The 19508-nt window shown below is 40.3% G+C and overlaps 1 protein-coding gene across 1 annotated transcript; it reads right to left on the bottom strand.

Annotated features, from left to right (window-relative positions):
* Window positions 1-1157: 1157 nt before the first annotated feature.
* On the bottom strand, window positions 1158-18645 carry arhgap18 (Rho GTPase activating protein 18). Its single transcript, XM_027284411.1, has 18 exons — window positions 18219-18645; window positions 10362-10605; window positions 9502-9640; window positions 8952-9034; window positions 8584-8733; window positions 7874-7937; window positions 7294-7412; window positions 6275-6346; window positions 6091-6184; window positions 5794-5885; window positions 5601-5678; window positions 5331-5487; window positions 5146-5228; window positions 4855-5061; window positions 4489-4623; window positions 3100-3221; window positions 2945-3000; window positions 1158-2816 (listed from the first exon to the last, which is right to left on the bottom strand). Exons 1-18 carry the CDS (start codon window positions 18344-18346, stop codon window positions 2725-2727), a joined length of 2115 nt encoding a protein of 704 aa, XP_027140212.1. The 5' UTR covers window positions 18347-18645; the 3' UTR covers window positions 1158-2724.
* Window positions 18646-19508: the final 863 nt, after the last annotated feature.

Below are 19508 nucleotides of genomic sequence, written 5' to 3'. Positions count from 1 at the left end.
ACCGGAGTCAAATTCCGCGTGTGTGTACACTTAACTGGTGAATTAAATTGATTCTGAAATGACATTTAGAGGTATAAAAACTAATAATAATAATAATGCTTTTTTATGTTTTTACCACTTTTTGTCTCAGTATCTATCTATCTATCTATCTATCTATCTATCTATCTATCTATCTATTCACAGAATGACATCAAATAGTAGGGTCAACACAGGTGTTACCAATGATACTAATTAAGGTTCAGCTCCAGTGGCTGGGCTGGCAGGCTGTGAACACTCACTGTTTGGTGATGTTTTCCTCTTCCAGCATAACTTGAGTAACATTAACTGCACTCATGATAACTTGCAAGTGTAAAGAAATGTATTTTTAATAACAGAAATGACTACAGACTTGATAGACGTCAGAAACACAATCAAAGTGTTTGAGGATAAAATCTGATATCTATGAGCATAGTTACTGGTTCATTGTAAAACAAGATTTATATTTGTAAATACTTATCTTATAGATTATTTCTCATATACTATATAATATGGAGCACTTTGTCTGTAATTTAAGTGATTGTTAAGATTGGCGGTGTGTGATATGAGATAAAACATTGAGGTGACGTGTCACATTCGTTGTGAGTGTTCAGCTGTCCTCTGTGCCTTTGCTTTACCCACAGCCCAAATGTAATTTAATTCAGCAAAAGTCAAGTTTAGAGTAACCAGCGTTACATTATTTATATGAAAACTCTGTACAACCCCTCTTGGATATTTTTGCAGTCAGGATTGACTTCTGTTACCACAAAGGAGATGAGACTGGTACGTTCGGTGTTTGTCTCTGATCCATAGTAAACCAATTCACTCAGACACTATTAGCCTGGCTAAATCTATTAGCACTCTGACCATTTGACTAAGTGGGGCCATTATTTCTCACAGGAAATTATTTGAATAGAGCACTACCTGGGTCAGAGCTGCCAGCTACTTGATTAAGAGAGGGAAGTTACTTTAATAAAGTCTTTCATATAAGACAGTATATAAAAATATACACAATGGCAGACAGGAGAGAGACAGGACTGACAATGACAGAAAATGTATTCAAAGTCACCAAACTGTAAGAACATTCATTCTCTAATATAAATGAGGCCCTTTGCAAACACAAGCACTCATACAAGCAGGTATTATAATTAATAATTGGATGTTTATTTACAGGATGTTTTAGTGGTCATTTCAGAGAAAGAAAACAAAACATTCACAGTAAACATAATACAAGGCAGGGTTTTCGGTTTAGTGACAGTGACACTTGCCAGCCCTCCACAAGAGAAACATCTGCGAGGTTTGCTACTTTTGTGGCGCAGATATGATCCTCGGCAAGCTGTCGAAACTGAGAAACCACACAGAATCAGATTAGACTTTTGCTTAAAGCCAAGAAAAGAACAGATACAATGTGCCAAAAAGAAAAGATGGAGATTTTCTGTTTCTGGATCATGTGTGAAAACTCACATCCATCCAGACTGTGAAAAGAAGAGAGCCAAAAATCAAAACAACAAAAGCCAAAAGTATTAGTGTCCAGATACTTTTGTAACCCATAATGTGGGAGTGTATCATTTAAAAAGGCCATTTATAACACTTTTATTTCTTCAAAATCATCACTAAAGAGTCCAACATATATTTAAAATGATCAAATCTTTGGTACAAAACTTGTAAGGCAATTGACTTGAACATGAATTCCATGCAAGCTTACACACAGGCTACTAAATATAATGTATATATAAAAAAATGTTAAAATGTGTTTGTTCATATTTGGACACTGCAGTGGGAAGCAGTTTTTGAAGATGGATTCACTCATTAACACACTCAAACATCAATGGTACAATATTAATGTACCAATAAAAACAGTGATGTCATCATTGCGTGCCCTATTAAGCTGTCAGTGACGTCGGTTTTATGAGAAGTTTTGCGGTCACTGTTGAAGCATGCCACATAAGGGCCGCCTCCTCCTCATCCACCTTTGGACGCACCAGTGACAGTGAAGTGCTTACATACAAACATTTTACTCTTTAGGGCTTTTAATAAAAATATAAATAAACAAAAGCCAATAATCTCAAATTTTTAGACATGTATTTATGTCATGTAATTAATTCAGGATTTAATAAAATCATTTCAGCTTATTACTCCAGACACAACAAAGTGATTAGTGGCAATAAATCACAGTATATAACTGTAATACTTACAGTATCACATAATATTAAGAAGCACAATATTGTGGCTCAATTGCTGTAACAAACTGGGTACAACAGTGGTCTGTCGGGACTCCAGAGAGGACAACAAGTGGTTTTCTTACCCCTGCACAACTGTCTGATACTTTAGAGCTAGTAGTACCTGAGGCCCAAAATCCCAATATGTAGCATAAGGCATGGTGGGGGAAAAAAATGGAAAAGTCTGTGTTATCGTTACTCCAAGCACATGGTTTTCCCTTTTTCTTGTTTCACAATCTGGCTGTTCAAGTATTTCCACACAGATTTGACCAAACGTTTTTAACACTGCCGTATTACTTTGATTTTTTTTTTTTTGGCAGTTTTCAAAGCTAACAAACGGTGTGAACATGACCAGCTGTGTTCAGAAATGTCTTCGCTACAAAGTGAATGGTTCAAGTAGATCCAGAACCAGCAGATACCACAGAGATTCAAGTGATGTCTCTTCTTCAGTAGGACACAGTGGTGAAGCAGCAGATTTGGAGCAGCAGGTTTATCTCTGCAAGGGTTTGATGACCCATTCTGCTGTAGGGTTCAGCTGGATGAGGTCTTTCATATACGTTTCCCCATCTAGACATCTCTCCTCTGGGGGTCGACGGACAAAGAGGAGAAAAGAGAGACACGATGTATTCACAACTCAGTTGGATCATTAGCCGGATTATCAGCATCATTCATAAGCGTTGTAATTAATATTTAGTGGGAGCAGCACTTACTGATGTTTCCACCAATCTCATAGAGACACAGCTCTTCTCGCTTCACTACCACTGAACTGGGAGGACAAAAAGAGGAAGCACCAGAGAGAGTAAGAGGAAAACGTTAAGGATGCTGCCAAGAAAGCTGCATGTGTATTTGTGTGTACACTCATTACCTGTCCTGGCTGAGGAAGCGTGTTAACACATCAGCAGCCTGCAGCTCTTCAGTAAGCTGCACTGCCATAGACACTTTACTGAACTGTGGTGCTTGGACTCGAATAAATCCCTGCGAACTCTCCTGGTTGTAAACACGCAGGGAGACAAACAGAGAGCGAGAAAACATACAGTTAATCACACAGGCATAAACACTTTACAGTAATGAGGTCTCAAACACCGTCTTCATTGCACATAACTCGCACACTCACAGGAGACAGCGACTTCAGACAACAAGAATGTGGACTTGAAATTCCTACTCTTCTGTTTAATAAACTCCAAACACTGTCTGGTCTCAGAGCACTTAGACGAGCATGCAGGGTCAAGTGTTGCTATAGTTACTCATTTACCACTGTATCGTCAAGAAGAACAGCACTCTAAAGTGTGCTGCTATGATCTTTCAAAAGTAGAATCTGTTTGCCAGAAGATTTTTTATTTATTTAGAGTTCCTAGGAAGTCGATTAGAGGTGTTGTAACCTAGAAAATGTTAAATCCCAACTGGTTATGATAAGATTCACATTGATTCCCATCTACAACAGCACAGCTGCATGAAATCTGAGAAGCTGATTGTCAAACTAATGCCAAGAAACAAAACAAAGCAAAACAGAGTGACCCACATTTTCAAAAATCTATGTGAAAATGTTCGAGTTGTTTAGATTCAGATTCAGTCAACACAGAACTGAAAAATTAACCACATTTCTCCTTCATTCCACCTCATTGTTGAGTCTTCATTGTTTTTCAGGCCAAGGAGCCCATAGATGATGGAAAGATGCAACAGGGAGTCCCTAAATATAGTCTACATACATTTTAAACTGGGACTACAATAAAGTAAATGCAGGGTGGCCAGCTGACATGATTGATCATCAATGTTCTGTAAATAATATATGTGTATTATATGTATTTCTTTTTTTTCTTTTTCTGAATGGGCCGATTTATCAAAGAGTTATGATTTAGCCGGCCTGGGGGATTTTCTGTGTCTGCGTGGCTTCTTCCTGGTTACTCCAGCTTCCTCCCACAGTCCAAGACATGCAGGTCAACAGGTTAACTGGTGACTCATTGTTCTATTCTTCCATTTAATAACTCAGTTCATGCAGAGTAGACAGAACTAAACAAATCCAGTTAAAATTGAGTATGGAAAGGAGCAAATGATTGCATCTGTGCGATAGGGATAATTATCTTATGACAGATCTACCTGTTGCACTATGAGATAAATATACCAGCATACTGCAGAAACCCCACTAGATGTCACTACTGTGTCTCAACCACATTATGACAACCATAAAATGATTGCTCTGCTCTGATCTGAAATCTCATTTTCGATGTACTGCTACATAACCAGAAGAAGCTCCTACCTCGGGGACAGCTTTATCAGACGGTTTGTCGGTGGTAATCTTCTTCAGCAGCTTTCTTACAGCCCTCTCTTTATTCTGTTTCCGCTGACTTTCCATGTTTTGTTGTCTGACCTGGTTCACAATGAACTTGGGGATCTGGAGACAAGAGACACACACAAAAGGGAGATTTGATACCCTGAGTACACGCTGTACCATCCATGACAAAAATAAATCCAGACTATACCTAACCAGGATGCATTAAGGAACAGTGTTCTCCATTGATTTCCAGTACAAATGTATTGACATGGACACACATTTGCAGTTTGTTTATAGAGGTGATTTAAATGGCAGAATTAATCAAGCTGGAAGTCTCTTTCTGATCCTTACCGTCCATAGAAGATTCTGGTATCTAATCAGCAGCCGGACGATGTTGGCCGTGCTGGTTGCCATGGAGAACTCCTGTTGCTCCGTCACCTTGGAGCGGAAGCCTTTGAACATGAAGATGTTGGGTGCCATGACAACAGAGACATTGTTGAGGGTCATTTTATTCTTGGCCTGATGGTCAATGACACGCTGGAAAAACTCCACAAGTGCCTGAGGAAGCAAACAGAAATCAACGTTTACAATAGAAACAGTCGAGAGCTTCCGTCGTTCTTTTCAAACTGAGAGTGCGCTCACCTTCAAAGTATCTCGGTTGGCCGAGGGTAATAAGAGAACCAGCAGGTTCAGAGCCTGCAGCTGTTGCTTCTTTGTGGGGAGCTCTGCAAACACACACACACACACACACACACAGAAATGATCATGGTCATTTTATATCATACTGTGAGCGAGCAGAACATTTCATGAACACGCGGTATACATACTGTTGACGGCAATAAAAGCATTGAGGTACTCCACAGTCAGTAATGGATGCGGTAACTCCCTGATGAACAGCTTCAAAAGGCTAGCAGCATCATGCTGTTTCAACTGTTGCCATGGAAACCCGTCGTAGAAAGAGGACTCGAGCTCCTGGCACAGTGACTGGATTTGGGATAGATCCACACAGGCGAGCTTGTTAAGTCTAACGCTAACAACTAGGATTTTACCATTTTACAACGTGTCTGTAGTGGCGGCATTGAAACGCTTTAACCGACCTTGACTCTAGTGGCCGCTCCAGGGATCCGTAGTAGTCCCTCGGTGTCTAATCCTTCATCCTCAATATGACTAATGAGCTAGGAATAAGATAGAGAGAGATCAAGGTTGTGCAAAACATCACATGTTGAAAGAACAATTCATGTTATACATGAAATTTCCTCTCGTCGTAATATTGAGCTGTCCATGTCTCACCCGCTGCAGTATTAATGGCACTTTGGTCCCAGGAACTCGCTTCTGGTCCTGATCCAGTAAAGTGGTAAGAGGAACACCAAAAAGGCCATTTTCTGCACACACACAGACACAAATATTTAGTAAAACTGAAATACCTTGTTACAGTACATTAACTGTACATGTTTACCTGGAAAAGGTTTTTGAATGTGTGTCAGTGTTAGCCATGTTTGTGTGTGTTTATTTTACTTTTTATGTCTTAGGTTGTGTCTCTGTGTGTTCCCTGTGTGTGTGTGTGTGTGTGTATGTGTGTGTGTGTACCTCTAGTCTTAACTTTGACAGCCTTGTGAGCCTTGAGGTCTATCCCAGCAGTGTCAAACAGAGCAGTGGACTCCACAAGCACTAGTCTACACACCTGATTGAACATTGAAATCATAAAATAAACATGAGATGATCAAACAATGATGTGAAGTATCCTCAGGTCAGATTGTCAAACACACATCACCTTTTTCATATCCAGTGGAGACAGATCTCCTATTCTGGTCTGACCTGTTTTATCTCGGAGCAGCTTGAAGTTCTTGAGAAGAAACACAAAGAGAGAAGCGGACAGGGGGGCGTTAGTTACTGTGAGAGAAAACATTCAAAGTAAACATTGTTCCAAAGTAACACAGGACTGTATTTACTTTTCATTGCACGCTAAATGTGGACTGTGTACTGAATTTATTAAATTGCATGAGAAGAAATACAACAGTGGAAATAATCTGTTATACCAACTTCAGCCAGCAGATGGCAGTACAGACTGACACTCAAACTGCTCACACACACAAATATATAGTTGACACAACTTTTCCACATTTATACAGTGCATAGTACACTTTTACATACTTATACATATTTTTAGTATTCTATTTTGTTACATTTTATTTATATTACCCCAGCTTCTTTTCCTAAAATGTTACTGTATTGTTTTTATTTATTTTTTTTAGCTTAGCTTTAGCTTTTTATCATTTATGTCTAGTGCTGTTACCACAACTAGTGCCCTCAATGCTGAGCTGACATGTTTTTTTTTTTGTCATTGTACTGTTGATCCTGTGTTAACAGGCTAACAGGACAAATAAACCTGAAACTTCACTTCGACTACACAAGACATACATGTTGTAACAGCTAAAAATACACTGTGATCAGTAAAAAAAACAATGTTGCGCAGTAAGGTGTCTTAAATTTCTGTTGCTGACACACATCTCAGCTTCTGTCACCCCTGCCAATCATTGAACCACAATTCACAAGTTCCCAATACAAGCTCCAGTATGACCATGCAGTATATAATGCTTACAGCAAGAGAGCAATTCAAGGCGACATTGTACATGTTTGCATTCCAATGCATTAAATCAGAGCACACAGTTTATTCATTTACACCACTGGCTCTTCCACAAGCACAGACGCACTCAGTGTATCAGTAAAGAAACGTACAGCTGAGAAAGCGAATTCTTTGTGTACGTGTGTGTGTACACATATGTCACTCACCGGTAATTTGTCGTCAGGTGAGTTTGGGCTAGTGGTGACTCTTAACCTTTGATGGTTCTCCCTGTAAGTGAGCGCCTGCTCTGAAAACGCCACTTCAAGGTTCAGCTCTGTCTCCGTTTCTGTTGAGACACACACACGAAAACAAGAAATAAAAGATACGACAGCACAAGTAGTAAAGTACAAATGTGTTTATGTAGGTAAAATACAGCTGTATACACAGAACAGACAATTAAATGCCCCAGTGTCTAATTCACTGCAGCATAAAGAGACCTGCTGCCTTTTATGCACCTATAAGTACTCTACTGGTGAACAAACACACATTTTTAGGCTTTTCAACCCATTTTACAGTGACGTACAATATAGAAAAGTTTACAATAAATCAGTAAGTGCTGTTGCGTTGTATGGTTTTCTGTTGTGTCACATCATACCATGTTTTATATTTCCAAAATGTGAGTGTGAGTTGCTATGCAGAAGTTTGTTTGGGCCTCAGTTTATCATTCTCCATGCTGACTCATTGACTCATACGTGTGTGATTCTGTGTGTTTGTGTGTGTGTGTGTGTAGCAGTTTGATGCACGTACCGGCAGAAGTGACGTCTTTTTGTCCGTTCTCGCTTCCTCCTTTGAGTTTACTAGGCTCCTCAATCTGCAGCACACATCACAATGCAGACACACATAACTGTACAGCACACAATGCTCAATAAGTCACAGATTCACACAGAGCTCCCCCTCCTCGCTAAGTTTTTCATGTTACATATTATCTTGTCTGTTAATTAGTGGACAAACTGTGTAAAACAAAAAGTGCAAGACTTTTAGTTCAAAACAATTTATACTGCTGACTGATGTGGTTTAGTAGTAGTACACTTAACTTAACAGCATATATATTTTCTATATACTGAATATGAATCCAGTCAGTTCAGTGCATTGATTTTGAAGCAGCTTGGTGATTAGTTACTGATTATGGCCAAACTGGAACTAACAAAATTGTAAAGTTGGCAAAGTTGTGACCACTTCCTCTGTGGTAAATTTAAAAAAACGGAAATGCCTAATTATGTGTGCTGTGGTTGGATGTTTATGCTATCAAAGAGGGAAGATAATGATGATTTTATGCCCCTCGTTATCACTGCCTTATCGCAAGTTTTCAGTTAACACAGTTCTGAAAAGAAAATAATTAGCAGAAGCTTTGAAAGGCCACTGATATTTTTTGGAAATATACTGCCTAAAGTTAGATGAGTACATAAATACCACTCTGATGTCTATAATGTAAATATAAGGCTGCTTAATATACCCACCTTTTCAGGAGGTCTGAATATATCTCTGACATCAGGAACATGTTGCCGGTTGCGTCGTCGTAACGTCTGGTGTAGTGATGTCACACGGCGTTCAACAGCTGCCGCCTGAGCTCTAGTCAGTGTGGACAGGAACACTGCGCTGTCTACATCCTGTCAGTCAATCGGATTCAAACATGAGACAACAGGTAATATCAATACAGTACACCCATCCATCTATCTGACACCTTCTTGTCAAACACTTTCTTACTCATGTAAGCGGGTTCCAAAGCATGGCATAACCTGGCATAACATGGCAAAACCAATGAACTATGACTCAAATTACACTCAGGTCAAACTATTTAAATAAGGGTTGTCGGGACTAGTGGCACCTGATCCACGTCAGCTGCCAGTGAATCATCAAACAGCCGTGCTAGCCCAGCCTCTGTAAGCCACGCTTCTTCCTGTTCGCCTTCTGTAAGAGAAAATGTGCAGGAAAAACAAAAACAAAAGCCTTTACTTATCTCTATTCAGATAATTATACAGGTACAGGAAAGGGAAAAGTGAAACTACAGACAGAACTGGATACCCATACTTTACAAGAAGTGCTCCAGAGAACAATGGTCTTTATAAACAGGCTAAATAAGACTTACAGGATACACACACTTATTACATCCCTCCTTTGTAAGGCAACACAGACATGGTCTGCACGTTTAAGGTTACAGTGTGTTTTTGATGAATAGCTATTACATTTAGTAATTCTTTCCACGTCGTTTTACTTCTTAACATGTGACACTAAATACTTTTAAGTTGTAAGTTGTTTCCGTTACAAATGACTTCAGCACGTGTGCCATTGAAACCTAAACCTGAAGTAAAAAGTGACCACAGAAGTGAGAGATTTATGTCTCTTTCAGGTCTATCCATGGACACAGTGTATCCTACCCTCAGGAATTTTCTGCTGTTCCTCCTCTTGCACTTCCCCTTCTCCTCCACCTTCTCCCCTCCCTGCTCCTCCGCCTGTGCGAGTGATATTCTCCACCTCCTTCCAATAGTCGTCCATTTCAAGCTCATCCAGAGAGTCCTGTGAGACGCACGGAGAGAGACACACATGTATACAGATGAGCATTTCATTATTTAGTTTGGAGTTCCCATTCATGTTTTCACATCTCGTTTCTGTCCTGCGCAGTCGTTTTTTTTTGCAGATCAAGTTAAACTAATAACAGGACGAGACTCACAGCCACAGTCTGAGCAAGTCTCAAATGTGGCTGTGCAGCTTCTTTCAGGCACACACACACACACATTTTACATAAACATCCACAATGTGTGTGTTTTTCCAGTTCATTCCACTTTTCCAAAAAAGGCGTTTAACATGAATTCATTTCGTTGGTTTGTCTCCAGGCAGAAAACCCCAGAGAAACTGAAAATACTTCTGTATGAGGGACAACAATTGTATACCTGCCAACCACACCTCCAGTAAAATTTTAACAGTTACAATTCAGACATTTATAGCATCCCGAGTTAGTACAACAGTGAAAAATGTTGTTGCCTGTAAGAATATCACTTGTTTATGGTAACTGGCCCTACTTGCGGCTGTTTATTTCTTTTTGATAAGCTTGCTGGGACATCTCCATCCATTAATTATCTCTGGGTAATGCATGCACCCTATGTCCCTGACCTATTGACCTAAGAGCCTGTGAAGTCTCCACTAAGCTAACTATGTTGTAAGCGAATGTTAAGAAAAATCTTCTCTCAAGTGAGGTATGACCATATATATATATATCACATCGTATATCACAGCCTACCTGAGAGTTGCAGCGCTGACACGTAGGGCGAGGTCTGGACCTGCAATTGGGACTATGTCTGGGGCTGGAGCCCGGCTTGGGACTGGAGCCCGGCTTAGGGCTGGAGGAATGCTGAGACTTGGGGCAGGGGGCAACACTTGGGTTGGGGATAGACAATGGATCAGTTCCGGTGGTTTTTGTACTAGTGGTGTCTCCATGTTGTGTGTTCTGGTTCTGTTGAACAGTGTAGTGTCCTGTTCTGCGGCTGCAAGAGAGACAAGCACAGACAGGTTGTTTAGAAAGATGCAAAATCTGGTGGCATAAATCTCACCTAGCTGACATGTCCCAACAAAGCTACTTATCTTTTTGAAAGAATCAGTTGCTCATGAGCCCTTGAGTGAAACTTGCAGCCACAACAGTTTGAATCCGTGCACTTTGCACCTTGTTTACCAGTGATGTTATGATAAATCCCTCTTACCAGCACCTATCATAAAAATATGGATTATAAATGCATTGTCCGCGAACAGAGTGTGCTCTGTAAAGAGGTGTGTATGTAGCGAGTATCGATTTAGATTCATCTCGCAGGAGCTGCTGATATTCCTAAATAGCTTTCGACGAAAGGCGGTCAGTGAGTCAGGCGGACAGAAATCAGTCAGCTGCTCTAACTAAGGACGAGCCAGCAGCGTGTTAAATTCCCAGCCAGTCAACTAATGAGGACATCAGCAGCACTCACACAGTTGGGCTCATCTGAGCATACAGTGTGAACCATTAGACTAACCTGTATTAGGATGATTTAACACAGGGTATGTTACTGTAATCATTGTCTTCACACACAGTCTTAGATGTGAAGTAGCCATGCATACGTCAATCGGTAGACAACATTTCACACATATCATCTCTTTTTGGGGTATATCATGTAAATCAAACCCAGGAATCCATTTCCTTTTAAGGGTGCAACTTGCCTGACAACTCTTTTAACATATATATGCTTTGTTTTAAGATACAGACCACATTTCTTCAGTTATGCTTCTCTAAGAAACAAACAAAAGCCTTATTTGTCATCTACAAGAAGACCGTGTAATTACAGACGAGGCCCCTTCAATGGCTTGGAGCTGTACTTATGTGTCACACATGTCATAGGTTTAACATCTGTTGCACAGCAGGCCTTAACAACGACCTTTAACCTCGTGTCTAATCACATTCACTCTCTCTGCAAGACACAAACACATGACAACAGTGCTCCAAAACAGGGCAACACTACTGCTGCCAACACAACCACTGGCACTACTGCTACTCCATCATCTCATCAAAATGCATTATCGCAGGGTGCTGTTATGGAGTTGTACACAGTACAAACAGCAATAAAAATTTCCAGGAAGTGAAGAGGTTGGTAAATGTTTTAATACCGCTCCTTTGGTTTTGCTGATGTCCAGCTGAATGTCTCCTTTGTTGCGACAGGAAGTCAGTTATCCAACACAGCACATTCTCTCTCTCTCTCGGTTTCTCTTCCAGACTATGGCGTTATCATCGAGTGAGCAGCTGCCGTTGTAGTACAGCTGACTGATGGCGCAGCTGCCTGCAGCTTGCCCGTGCGTTACATGCTGATGGAGCTGAAGCGGTGCTGTCAGCATTGTTGTCATTCAACCATCTACTCAGCAATCATCAGTCTCGTCGCCACCTTTTCAAACACGCTGAGAGAAATAAATACAGAGCCTTATATTTGTCAATGGGGCTGTTAAAAAACGTTGCGCACTACCAAAGTGACGAAAAACTGATGAGTCAGCTGTTTCTGTGAGGTCAAAGTAAGGTTCAGGTTTGATTTGATTATATCAACTTCCTTCTGGTAGTAAACAAGTGTCAAAACGTGAACACACCACGTGACCATGTTACAGCTCTAGATTGTGTACTCTTAAATTAATGTCAGACACCGTTGGTCCAGTTTTTATTGAACTCTGCCCTGTCGTATATTTGGCACTAATCTGTCATTTAAAAACACAATACATAGTGACCCGATGTGGACTGATTTAATACAGACTGGCTTATTGATAATGCTTTAAGTGAAGGCAGTAGGGTAAGTAAATGTAACAGCACCACATTTGTGTAAAAACACAGAATTACTACCAGCGAAATGTACTGAAAGGTATCAACCGTTAAAGTATTATTATGCCCTCAAGGTCCTGAAAGATTATCTTTTTAAAAATTTTTTATCTTATGCAAACAAGATAATAATTTGTACGCATAAGTTATCATCGTGTGCAAAAGATAGAAATGTTTGTATTTGTTATTTTTTCTTCCAGGGGCTTTCCTGCTAAATCTATTGTGCGTCAACATGCAACATTACACATGAAGTTTGAAGAAATACAAGCATATAATGACCTAAATCTCAACCTGATCTTATTCTATAACAATGCATCATATTTAAATAAACTGGTCATATGCTTTGTATCTAAAATCAACGTAACTATGTGACGTAGTGAAGTAAAAAGTACAATATTTCACTCTGAAATGTAGGAGTTAAAGTATAAAGCAGCATACATTTGATATACTTAAGTACAGTACTTGAGTAACGACTGAGTTAAGGTCAACTTTCAGAGGCTGTAGATGATATAATACTGATCTAAAAAGGCAGCCTTTGTGACTTTGGGCTATACAAATAAAAATTTGATTTGATTTGATTTGATTGTGGGATGAAATGATGTAAAGGAAATGAATTAAGCAGTGAGGCTGAACCAACATGGAGTTGATGTGCTGTATTAATTAATTTGGGATTTTCAGTGGAGTATTACTCTGAGGGTTCATGCTGATCCAAGGCCACATACCACAGTAGACTTCCTGCCACCCACACACAGTGTACACACTAACAATGGTAAATATAGACACACACACTTTGATCAGGTTTGAACAAAGAACATCAGGTATTTCACCAACAATTGACCTCCTCCTTCGCTTCCGAACACTAATCTATTTTCTTTCACACACCCTTCCTCCACCTCCTCTTGTCATACTTCCTTCACCTTGCGTGGGCCTTATGTCCTTTTCCTGTCTACTCTGTACACTTAACCCCCTGTTTTCCTGTATCCATCTCCTCATGGTACCATCTCCTCATGGTACCATCTCCTCTCCTCTCATTAGGCTTTAGTCTAAGCACTGTGTAATAACACAGGAGGGCACGTACTGTCTGTGCCTCTTCGTCTTAATAAAAGCAAACTTTGCAGGTCATTCTCTTCACATATACTCACCGTCTTACCAAAGCTTCACCAATTTAAAAAGGTTTTCATTTGTCAGCAATGGCAGAAAATGATGTGTTTACCTTGGCAGCATACTCGCAGAACACACACATGAACTCACAGTATGAGTTAATCATTTACCTTCATCCCGAACGCCAGTATGAAGAACGGATTGACTAAATCATAAATCAGAGATTAGCAAACACGTACACACAATTATTAGTTTGACATTATTAGTAGTTCAAATGATGGAAGACCTTAAACAGCGGTTTATTCATTCAGCTACAGCCACGTATCAGCTTAGGTCCAAAGTATGACCCGTTTTTAACCAATGTGTTTACACTGATCTTACACTTGTACTATCTTTAGCCTTGCTGGTGGCTCTAGGGACGACACAGCTGGTCTTTTGTTTGGTCCAGACTGAAATATCTCAACAACTATTTGATGGATTGTCATAAAGGTTCGACAGACATTCATGGTCCCCAGAGGAAGAGTTTTAATGATCTTAGTGAGTTTCAGGTGTGCTAATTTGTAAATGTTAGCACAATAAACTAATATATTTTAGCATCAACATTGTGAGTGTGTTGCCATCTTGGCGTTGGCTTTAGCATGGCTGTACGCTCTTGGTCTTGTTCGCGTCTGTGGATGGATTACATAGCTTACTGTAGTTTAGAAGCAACTTGTAGTTGTTTTTGGTGTTATTCCAAATCTGACTGACTCACCACAAAGATCAGATGATAGGAATTGGCTATTGATTGGACATAGAGGACTGTGATGTAAGCCGATGTTGTGAGCCGCCTCATTGGCTCAGACTCATTTTCCGTTTAACTATGATCCTGTAGGTCGAGATTAACAACCATGTTAAAAATTAAGCTCTGAAATTTCCACATGATCATTCATGGATTTATGAACCATAGGACAGGCATGCTTCCTCTGAGTGAATCGGTTATAATGCCAAGATTTTTGTGTCTCTCTTTGGAGTGCGGCTGTCACAGTTCAAGAGCTGCGAAAGAGCAGAAAATCATCCACCCACAACGACGCAAACAAATTATTCAGAGCTTTATGAACAAAACTGCACATGACTTTGCTCTCTCTTACACACACACACTCATAGAGGTCAGGCGTGCTGCCCTTGTGAGTAAAACAAACACATTCTCACACTTTCATAATGACCTTTAAAGGAAAACAGCGTCGCAGCTGTGTGTGCAATTGTTCTACTCTTTGTACCTTTATCCGTGCACCTTTTTATCACCTGTTCAGAGCTGCCGACAAAGGTGGAGTGTGCGTGGTCTTGTGTGAAACACACTGCGAGGTGCAAACAGGGATAGAAGGAACCGGTGTCACCCAGCTAAGGACAAGTTCAGCACTGATGAGACAAATCTGAGTCAAGTAAGATCTGAGGAAGTTAACTCTAAAACTACATGAGCCCACATGACCTGAGGGTGTTTATATAGTACGACTCAGTGACAAAGCTGTTTCACCCCACAGCAGCATGATTTATATAAGATAAACACCATCATACATCCCTACCACGTGGACAGTGGTAGAAAGTAACCTAACTCAGTATATTTTTAAGCACTATAGAAGTACTTTGACTTGTTGGTCACATTGTAGAAGAAAATATTGCTTTTTACTCCAATACATTACTGTGACAGCTAGACTGACTTTGCTGAGTAAAATTTTAAACACAGAACATCCTGCCAACTTATAAAATATGTGATATTTATAATGATGATTGTGTAAATGCATTAATATCCTAATAACTTCATTTGTGTTTATAAGCATATTTACCTGCCACTTAATTATCTAACTTAAGTCAAATTTTCAGTGCCTGCATAAGTCGTATTTTTACACGTTTACAGCTTTCTTGCTGAGAGTTAGATGGCCACATTGATACAATTTTCATGCCAGATGCTTAGCTTAGCTTAGCATAAAGACTGGAAACAAAGGGAAACTACTAGCGTGGTTCTGTCCAAAATCCCTCTACCAGCTCCTCTAAGGTAGATAACATGTTATTTCTCGTTTTAGCTTCATATTTATATTATACAAACATGAGGGGTATACATAAATGAGTGGCGTCAGTACTTCTTTCACCACTCGAGTTGAATATGGTGGCAGATCTGATTTATTTTCATGCTTTGGCAGCTTCAGAATGTGAACAATGGAGTGCTGAGGATGTTTTGCTGCTGACATAAGAAAAGGAAAGGCGACTGAATGTGTGTGTGTGTGTGTGTGTGTGTGTGTGTGTGTGTGGTTAGGAGGGTATTCCCATTCAGACCAACAGGTGCCAGCTGTCCTCTGTGGGAAACAGAGGCTGCCTCTGTTCCCCCTCTCTCTGTCACTGGTCTCAGCTATGACACACTTTTTAAATAAATCATCTTTCAGTTCTAATTAATCTACATCATAACAGATGTGTTCTTCCTTTTTTTTTTTTGTTTAAAGTTTGAGTCAGATGCCAGTTTGTCTTGCGTGACACCATATGTCTACTGTTTTTGGCTCGTCATGTGTTTCTTTGTATTATATCCTTTTTCCAAACGTGTCCGGTAACTCTTGTGTTTATTCATGGTAATACTGTGAGTCCTGCTCATCCGGATATATGCCAATTTGAATCTGAGTGACTCGAGTGTCACTACAGAGCACTATATGCCATCCCATGCTTGTCTGACTCCTTGTAACCTTTCACAGCTTGTCTTCCTTTTCTGCAGATGTCATTTCCCGTGCAGCGTTGAATTTCAGCTGTGGTGAGGTTAGGCTGTCTGTTACATCACACGAGCGGATTAATCTAAACCATGTGTGTCCACTGGATACTTTTTTACCACATGGATGCATGAGGGAAGCTCTGGTCCTTACATGGAAATAGAAAACAGTACAGAAACATGCTGCCTTTTCGCTAATAGTTCAACTTCTTCTCTTTCCATTCGACTAACAGAAGTCATCCATGTGCAGAGGGCACGTAACCTAAGGCTCCTTAGGTCGAATGTCCACTGCTGGTAAAAAGCCAGAGACTCTCTGTCTGTCTTGTCTGTCTGTCTGTCTGTCTGTCTGTCTGTGTCTCTCATTTCCTGACTAGGGGAAACAATGACCACAAAACTAAGCCTTCACGTCAACCTAGACAGGACACACACACACACACACACACACACACACACACACACACTGCTGTGGGAGGTGAGACAAAGGCAGGCTGTAATGTGATGCTGTTTTCTTCTAGCTAGCTGGACAAGCCATCTGGAACACACACAGACACATACATATACTGTACGTACGTACGTACGTACGTACACACACACACATACACACACATACACAGGCAGCTGGACTGTGAGTTGTTTACTTTCACCACACCACGGTTGTTGACGGTTCTAAACACATACTGGACACACACACAGCCAGCTCGAAGTGGACACATATACAAATGTGTCCAGTTATAAATAAAAAGGCTGTCACAGCTGTTTTATTGTGAGCTTAGTTCCCATTCAGAGTTTCCTCTGTGACGGCGCCTCAAAATGTGTCTTTTGACAGTGACAGTTAGCACGGCATGAAAACAGATCAGGTGTATAAATCAACAGAGCCCAACCTAACTGAACATCTACAGGAGAGCTCACAGAATCAATTAAATATTTAACTTATTTATCAGGATAAAAGCCTCTTTAACCTCTCTAATGTGTCCACTTTTCTCCATTTGATATCACTGGACTGACTGATGTTTGGTTTTGATGGTTGGCGGGACAAAACAAGACATTTGTGTGACATTTTAATAGATTAAACAATTTATTCTAGAAACTATGACTAGGTTAACTCACAATAAAATGAAATATGCATCAAGGGAATGCATCGAGGGACAAACTCTTTTAAACCTGGTAGTCCCATAAGTTTATGGCTGCAAATAAAGATGTTCCGTATTGATTATTCTGTTGATTGTTTTCTTAGTCAATCTATCGATCGTTTGATTAATACAACAAGTACAGAAAAGTGTAAATGGGGGCCCTGAACAGTTTGTCCAGCTTACATCTCAAACCAAAAGATATTCTATTTACAATGAGCCAAAAGACAGAAAAGCAGTAAATCCTCACATTTTTAGGAGTCAGGGCGATCAAATATGAAGCATCATTGATCTAGAAACGACTTCAATGACTGATCTAATTTTAAAATAAGTGCTGGTATTATATAACCACTGACTAATCCAATAACTGTTGCATAATCTTGACAATAGACCAACAACAGCAGCAACTGACTATTTTATACTGCAAACACTGACTCAGAGCTGTGTTTTTTAAATACTGCATTCCTCTCCTTGGACCTACAGTGGTGTGGAAGAGTCAGATAGGCAACCTTGCAGAATCTGGGCTAGTATAACAAAGTCAAGGTTAACCTGCTGATTAGAGAATGTGGTAAAAGGAAAAACACAAGGCCATGGGCGGAGTTTGGCCCCATCATGGAATTATAACAAAGTAATCCTGCCTGAGTGCAATTAACCAGGTTTGTACTGTGAAGTTAGTGCTGACAGTCAACTATGTCCTGTTTCAAAATGAGGAAAATAACACAGTGTGACCTTTGCTCTCTCTCTGTCACACACACACACACACCTTCAGTCGCCACTGGCCTCGACTCAAAGTGTGATATCACACCTGCACACACTCATACGTCCCACCTGGGCGCGTTGGACTCCAGGACTGACGGACACCCTGGAGGACACGGTCCAGTTTTCGGCAACAGTTCCGCGTTGCTGTGGTAACCCGTTAAAACCACTCCCTGGGACTGCTGCTGCTGCCGACTCATGTTTCTCCTCCTTTTCTTCTTCCCTCTTTCCTTTCTTCTTCACACTCACCTCACATCCACTCCCGAACTGATAGGCAGTCTGTCTGATCACCGATATATCGATCTATCTGGTGCGTCTTATGTTTCCATCGCTGGACTGTTATGTTGCAGACTCATTCTGACATCACCGCCTCTCCCTCTTGTTCTCGTCTTTCTCTACAACTTGTGTCTCTCTCTCTCTCTCTGTGAGACACTGCAGGACAGGGGCTGGATTACAGACACAGCACTGCGCAGGGATTGGCTGAAACCGCAGGACAAAGTTGCGCATGGTGTGGCGCCCCCTTCTGCTCCAAGAGCGCGCTGACTCACTTCCTGGTGTTTCTATAAATGATCAACATTACTCAACATCATGCATCTCTTCTATTGTCTTTTTAGGTGTACACCCACTTCATAAACTGCTGCATACTAAAGTCTGTACTGGGCAGTGACACATTTTGAATTTAGCCCTTAAAAAGTAAAAGCCATATTTAAATATAGTCCTCACAGTCACCATGGACATAAAAATAAAAATAAAAAGCTCACGAAAAAGCTCGATTCAATCCAAATGATGTTTGACTTGATCCGTGATTCTCAACCTGGGAGAGAGAGGAAGCCACGAGTTTGCTGATGCTGCTATGACCTTAAAATTCAACTTGGACGTATTTATTAGTTGCTATCATTGTTATAATTAATATCTAGGTAATGATTAATAAAAAGTGTGGTGGAGGTTGGGTGGCGTGAGCTTTATACAGCTTCTGAAAGACATGTCAGAACAAAGTTTAAGAACCACTGCACTGACTGAAGGCCGGACTGAAGGCAAAGATATTATGCAGTCACTAACTACAATCAAACATATACCTCTTCCTGGCCTATTCTCCTCTATTGTTCCTCCTTTTTCTTCAACGTTTTAACTGCCTCCAATAAGAACAAACTCACGCCTATCTATCACCTTCATTATCATACTTTTGCTTGATGTGATATGACCCTTGTCCCCATTTTCCACACTCTGAATTAGTAATAAAATGTAATTAATTATCAAAGGTAGAATACTGCTGCTGTAAATTATTTGAATAGACACTTCAGGTAGTTAAACTACTTAATTTACAGCATGCATCATATTTGATGAGCTTATCAGATTTCTGAA

This window comes from Larimichthys crocea, chromosome XI (genome assembly GCF_000972845.2).
Source record: "Larimichthys crocea isolate SSNF chromosome XI, L_crocea_2.0, whole genome shotgun sequence".
NCBI classification, from domain to species: Eukaryota; Metazoa; Chordata; class Actinopteri; family Sciaenidae; genus Larimichthys; species Larimichthys crocea.
This window is presented reverse-complemented; position numbering and strand designations above follow the sequence as displayed.